This window comes from Lampetra planeri, chromosome 61 (assembly GCF_965212315.1).
Source record: "Lampetra planeri chromosome 61, kcLamPlan1.2.h2, whole genome shotgun sequence".
NCBI lineage: Eukaryota > Metazoa > Chordata > Hyperoartia > Petromyzontiformes > Petromyzontidae > Lampetra > Lampetra planeri.
Window position 1 is genome coordinate 337,896 of NC_136167.1, and position 6,673 is coordinate 344,568.

The window sequence follows — 6,673 nt, forward strand, 5'->3', positions numbered from 1 at the left end:
CGACATGCAACAAACTTGAAATTTGGCACGTGGGTAGCTTCCAGACTGTACACAATGCAGAAAGTATAAAAATAGACTTTTCTATTTTGGGAGGGGGGGGGAGGCGCAATAATGGATATATTTTGCACGGCAAGTGAGCAGTGACGTCACATCTGTGATGTCACCCGCATGCGGCAGCGTCACGCAGTGTGCCTGCTGACGTCACGCAGTGTGCCTGCTGACGTCACGCAGTGTGCCTGCTGACGTCACGCACTCCCCCCAACCCTCCGTGTAGGCCGTGTATTAATCCAAGACAAGAATCAAAGTCCCGGGCGAAGCCGGGTAGTAAAGCTCGTTTATTTATATTTCACTTTGTGTGTGTGTGTGCGTGCGTTCAGTGGGGGGATCGGTAGTGTAGCGGTTAGCGCGCTGCGCTGCAAGCCTGGTGACCCAGGTTCGATTCTCGCTCACAGCCAACACCAGTGACGATTCATTATCTGAACCGGTCCTGGGCGTCGTATGGAGTACCTGGTGTGATTTGTGTCGCCACTAGGGAGACAAAGGTCGGCCGGCGGTGGTACTGGCCCTTCATAGGTGCTCGCTAACAGCACTTGCCTCAACAGTCTGTTAAGGCTACACGGGGGATCTTTGTCTGCGTGCGTTCAGGACTATGCCGTGTCCACCGTGCCTGTGAGTGGAGCTCTGCACCTCAAGAGCTTCTGCAGCATGGGAGGACCTGATCTGCTCGTCATCGGCAGCAGCGAAAACGCACAGCGTGCGCTACGGGTGAGGAGGGAGCGCACGCACTTGTGTGTGTGTCTGTGGGTGTCTGTGGGTGCACGTGTGTGGCTCGTGAAGGACGCTACTGGGCAGTTGGGAGGCAGTCGCCCTCCCAACAACAACGGAGGGCGGAGGAGCGACGCTCACAACAACGAGCGGAGCGCCGGGTGGCTAAAGCACAGCAAGTTGGCACAGTAGGGGGCACAGGTGGTGCATCAGCCAGTCATCTCGGTTATCTCGGTCAGTCGACCCGTGGCACCAGCTGGGTCTGCCCAGTGACCTCCTGCCAGCGGGCGTTCGACACTTCACGTGGCCTCAAGGTGCACTTGGCCTGGCACAAGCGTCGTGGTGACGTCACCGCCACTTAGTGGTGAATGGCGGTTGTTGTTGTTGTTGCACGTGTGTAGTGGGGAGCGGTGGTGTAGCGGTTAGCGCGCTGCGCTACGAACCTGGCGACCAGGGTTCGATTCCCGCTCACGGCCAACACCGGTGACGATCATCTGAACCGGTCCTTCCTCTAGGTCGACTCGGCCTCAAACGAGTACCTGGTGCGGTGTGTAGTAAACATCGCCACTGGGGAGACAAAGGCGACCGGGCGTGGTGTTGTCTTTGTACGTGATGCTCGCTGACGCCGCCGTGTGTGTGTTTGTGCGCGCGCGTGGCGAGTTAGACCATGCAGCAGCTCACCGACCACCACTACGACAAGCTCACCGTGCCGGACGACGGCGCCGCCAACTGCGTGTACGCACGGCTCGGCAACAAGGGGCACGCGCTCTTGCACGCGTCCGGCGAGGACTACCCCGAGTCTGCCAAGGTGACCCCCGCTCGCCCGCCCGCCCGCCCGCTCGCTCGTTCATCTCCTTTTGATTTCCATGTCGCTGATTCACACATCCGTCTGCTCAGCAACTCAACTCTCATTCGCTTGCCCACACGCTCCACTTATTCATTCATTCACCTACCTACCTGCCTAGAAACTCAACTCTCATTCGCTTGTCTACACACTCCACTCATTCATTCGTTCACCTACCTACTTGCTTGGCAACTCAACTCTCATTCGCTTGCCCACACACTCCACTCATTCATTCATTCACCTACCTACCTGCCTAGAAACTCAACTCTCATTCGCTTGCCTACACACTCCACTCATTCATTCACCTACCTACTTGCCTGCCCAGAAACTCAACTCTCATTCGCTTGCCAACACACTCCACTCACTCATTAATTCGTTCACCTACCTACTTTCCTGCTCAGAAACTCAACTCTCATTCGCTTGCCTACAAACTCCACTTAGTCATTCATTCATTCACTTACCTACTTGCTCAGCAACTCAACTCTCATTCGCTTGCCTACACACTCCACTCATTCATTCACCTACCTACTTTCCTCCTTAGAAACTCAACTCTCATTCGCTGGCCTACACACTCCACTCATTCATTAATTCATTCACCTACCTACTTGCCTGCTCAGAAACTCAACTCTCATTTGCTTGCCTACACACTCCACTCATTCATTCATTCACCTACCTCCTCACCAACTGCCATATACTTACACCATTCAAGAACCTTTGCCAGTACCTAGCCACTCGTTTCATTCAACTCGCCCACCCACTTATTCATTTACCAAAATTGTCCCCCAACTTGCTCACTTGTGCTCTTTCACGCACTCGCCCCCCACATCCATTCTCGCTCGCCAGCTAAACTCTCATCACTGCACCTATTTTCTCATTCATTCATTCACCCACTTGGGCACTCACGATTTTGATCACTCGCTCACTGAACCACCCACCCGGTAACTCACTCGCACACAAACTCGCTCGCTCGCTCGCTCATTCATACGCTGCTTTACTTGACACCTTCACATTAGAGCTCGCTCTCACAATTTAGCCGACTCTCACGAATGTTCACACAAAGACAAAAGACCCCCCGTATAGCTGATAACCGACTGTAGGGGCAAGTGCTGCTACCTATGAAGGCTGGAACGGCACACGAGGGGGTGGGTGGCCAGCAACCACGCCCGACCGCCTTTGTCTCCCCAGTGGCGATGTTTACACACCGCACCAGGTACTAATTTCAGTCTGAGTCGACCTAGGGGAGGCCCAGGACCGGTTCAGATAACCGTCACCGGTGTTGGCCGTGAGCGGGAATCGAACCCGGGTTGCCGGGTTTGTAGCGCAGCGCGCTAACCGCTACACCACCGCTCCCTACTCTCACACACAGACACACACTCACTCTGACTTGCGTAAAACACACTCTCCCCCCCTTCTCTCTCACCTCCAATATCTCCACGTGGTGGCAGGCGTTTGAAAAGCTGAAGGATTACGCCCTCATCCCGGTGTCCAACTCGGAACTGGCGAAGGTGAACGGTGCTCTCACGTGCTGCTCGGTGCTCATCAACAAGCGCCACCAACTGTGACGTCACCCCACCTGGCCCCCTCCCTTCCTCCCTCCCTCCTCACCGATCACGGTCAACCACGCTCGCTCGCTCTCTCACGTACGCTCGCACACAATCGCCGCACGCTCCTTCACACGCCCAATGCTCGTCCCCAATTGCCCCTAACCCCCCCCCGCTGATGTCAGAGTTGATCACCAGGCAGCAGCGATGAAGGCTCATTAAGCACGACGCAACCACAGCGGCCACTTCTAACCGACCAAGCTGCCTCATGCGGCTCTGATGGCACTCGGCGCTGCGTGACGCTGAAGATGCTGCAAAGTTGCACGCCCGCCTCGCTGGGGACTGGAGAATCGGTGGATGTAGGTGAAAGGGTCAAATACGTGAAGGTTTATAGAACACGATGGTTATGCCATCATGCACAAATACAGCAGTGGGGGGAGGGGATGTGGGTCGGTTAATGGGTCGGATTTATGCGACGGTCGGATATGCAACGTTGCACGACGGTGGGTCCCACAGTACCATCACAATACAGCGGCGTTTTATCCGTCTGTGGTGTTGCCGGGCATCGTTCCGATATCGGCAGAAATTTCTCAGAGACCCAGAAAACAAACCACAGCCCCAAATGCTTTCCGTGAGCCAACCAATTTGATCAGATGCGCAATACATTGAGCTGGATTTACATATCGATTATCAGTTGCATGACGCAATACGAGTTGGGGGAGCCCAAAAAAAGTTAAGTTAAGTTCGCCTCTGCACCAGTGTGGTGCCGCTGAACGGGAAGTGATGAGGGGGGGGGGCGGCGGGCCTTGGCGAAGTCATCGGCATCGTCAGCTCACCGTCACGCCGCGTGTGGCCTCCTGGGGGGGGTGGGGGGGGCGACGTGTTTTTAAAGGGAGCGCTGAGTAATCGCCCACAAAAAAAAATGGATTTTATAATTCGTGATAAAAAGTTTTTGGCGCAAGTATTTGTGCCGTAACCCTCCGCCACCACCCGACACAGCCAGTAAATTTAACACGTAGGCTTTCGCGACCAATATTATTCACCATTCTGGCGAATTGCCCGATGATACTGGATGCAATTACCAGCGAAACGTCGTACTCAAATTGTAAATTGTTGTGGTTTCACGCTTCAACACACCGGTGGGCTAAAGCAGTGAACTAATTGTCTTTTGTCAACGTGACACTTTTTTACTGATTGGCCGTGTCGGGTGGTGGAGGGTTACGACACATTTATAAATAACGCGATCTAAGCCCAAAAACGTTGATTATGAACAGCCAGTAAAGGTTGTCACGTAAACAAAGCGAGAGAGCCTACGTGTTAAGCCGATTTGTAATTCTTGTTAAAACAACAATTAACCGTAAATTTCGATTTAAAGCTTTCGTGACTGCAGGGATTCATCTTCTTGGTTCTTTCGGTAAAGTCACGTAGAAGGGAAGTAATAAAATAATAAAAATAAAACATAACAAAATAATTCTCACGACGTTTCGGCCACAACGCTACTTGCGTTGTGGCCGAAACCTGTTTTCCACCTGAAGACGGCTGCTTGCGTTGTGGCCGAAACGTCGTGAGAATTATTTTATTATGTTTTATTTTTATTATTTTATTACTTCCCTTCTACGTGAATTTACCGAAAGAACCAAGAAGATGAACAATTAACCGACCCTTAAATTGACCAATCGCAGCTCCAGTAAATGCTCGTGTAGCGTCCAGAACAACTCTGGTCATCGCCCTGCTGAGGCTGCTTGTAATTGCTGGCGAAACGTCACCGGTACTTGAATTGCAAATGTTGTCGATTTGCTCTCCACCACACCGGTGTGCTACTACCAGTAACGAATTGGCACGTTTTGTTTACGTGACGGACCTTACTAATGGGCTGTTTTCAGTTTCATTTATTTGGTGTAGCCCCGTGAGCCATTCGGCTCTTGAATCGGGTGCAACCGCAAAAAAACATGAACAAGAAAACATCTCCCCGACAGACCTGGTCTTCACCTGAGGACGGCTGCTTGCGTTGTGGCCGAAACGTCGTGAGAATTATTTTATTATGTTTTATTTTTATTATTTTATTACTTCCCTTCTACGTGACTTTACCGAAAGAACCAAGAAGATCTTAAAGTGACTATGTGACTATGCGCAAACAGAAAATCCAGGAAAAAACCCGCAAAATCTTCCAGACAAAGCACCGTGTCGGGTTGATGGCGGGTTTAACAACAAGTATTTATGCGATCTAACCCAAAAAAAACCTTGTGGATATTGGTCGCGAAAAAGCCTACTACGTGTCAAACCGACTCCCAGCATGATGGTATTATCTTTTTAGCCATTTGCTTCATAGTTATTTTAGAGTCTCGACACCTGCCACGATGGATAATAGCCAAGTTTGGAATTTTTATCTCCCAAGTTCTGATCCAGAACGCGCCCATCGGTGCCACGTCCTGAAACGACGGATTCGTTCCGGATCTCCTGAGGGCAAAGCGAGATCCACAGAAGCAGATGTCACAAAAATACCTCTCTGAGATTGCTTCTGTGGATTAGAAGCAATCTCAGAGAGGTAGATTATTCTGGTGAGTTTGGCAAACGACAAATGCGTGGTTTTGGTAAGAGAAGCCTGCAAATGATGGGTTGGCAATCGCCTGTGATATGTTAATGAAAATATGGGTTCTGATATTCGCTCGTTTCTCAGTCCACTTGTCCCGGGTAAGGATATCCAGACCTCCCTCACCCTGGCGAGACTCCTAGCGCTTCCTTGGGGAATTCCCAGGAGGGTTTCCCAGGCCAGCTGAGCGACATCGTCCCGCCAGCGTATCCTGGGGTCTTCTGATATCCGAAGGAAAAATCTACAATTGATTGAAAGCGTTTCTGTGCTCTCGGGGGGCTGATCTTGTCCCTTTTTAGGCTAGGATCGCAGAAAAAACCGTCGCATATGTATTCAAATATTAAACTCTACACAACGCACTTCAGCGCCACACACACCCCGCGAACTTGGGCACACCCATACCAGGCTACAAACTCTGGGAAACAATGTTTTTGGGGGCGTGATTGCAGATAATTTAACTTGTGAACATGTGAATCTGTGATGAGTATTTAACAATCTGATTTTCCGATCCGAATCGTGCATGCATTTGTTTCGAATGGCTTCTGTCATTCCGATTGGCCTATAATTCCAGTGTCGGGACACTGAGCCCAGCACAGACCCTGGGTGTCTCTCAGGACACTTTATTTTTAAAGTGTCCATCGTATTGCCAGTGTTGATGCCCATGATTAATACTGCTCCGTCAAGTATTATGCATTTTAGGCCGAGATGAGCTTGTAGAACCAGGTAAGGTGCCAGTTACTACTCGTAATACGCGCGGTGGTCAGGGGCAATCTGGGTAACATGGAGATTGCATTGTAGTAGTAGGTTTTTACCCTTTTAAACTGGTACAAAACTAACACCTTTATACAAGGCATCATGTTTGCAATAACCACAAGTAGTCAAAAATGCAAACAAAAAGAAGCAACTCTGATAATGATAATAATATGCACTGTC

The 6,673-nt window shown here is 50.7% G+C and overlaps 1 protein-coding gene across 4 annotated transcripts in view; it reads left to right on the plus strand.

Moving 5' to 3' along the window:
- LOC144736575 (N(G),N(G)-dimethylarginine dimethylaminohydrolase 1-like) overlaps positions 1 to 4,371 on the plus strand; it is a 47,322-nt gene extending 42,951 nt beyond the window's left edge. For all 4 annotated transcript variants that reach the window (XM_078619136.1, XM_078619135.1, XM_078619137.1 and 1 more), the window contains 3 exons: positions 646 to 765; positions 1,430 to 1,573; positions 3,055 to 4,371. In XM_078619136.1, the coding sequence (XP_078475262.1) occupies positions 646 to 765; positions 1,430 to 1,573; positions 3,055 to 3,171 (381 nt within the window). In that variant the 3' untranslated portion in view covers positions 3,172 to 4,371. The remainder of the gene's footprint in view (positions 1 to 645; positions 766 to 1,429; positions 1,574 to 3,054) is intronic.
- The last annotated feature ends 2,302 nt before the right edge of the window (positions 4,372 to 6,673 follow it).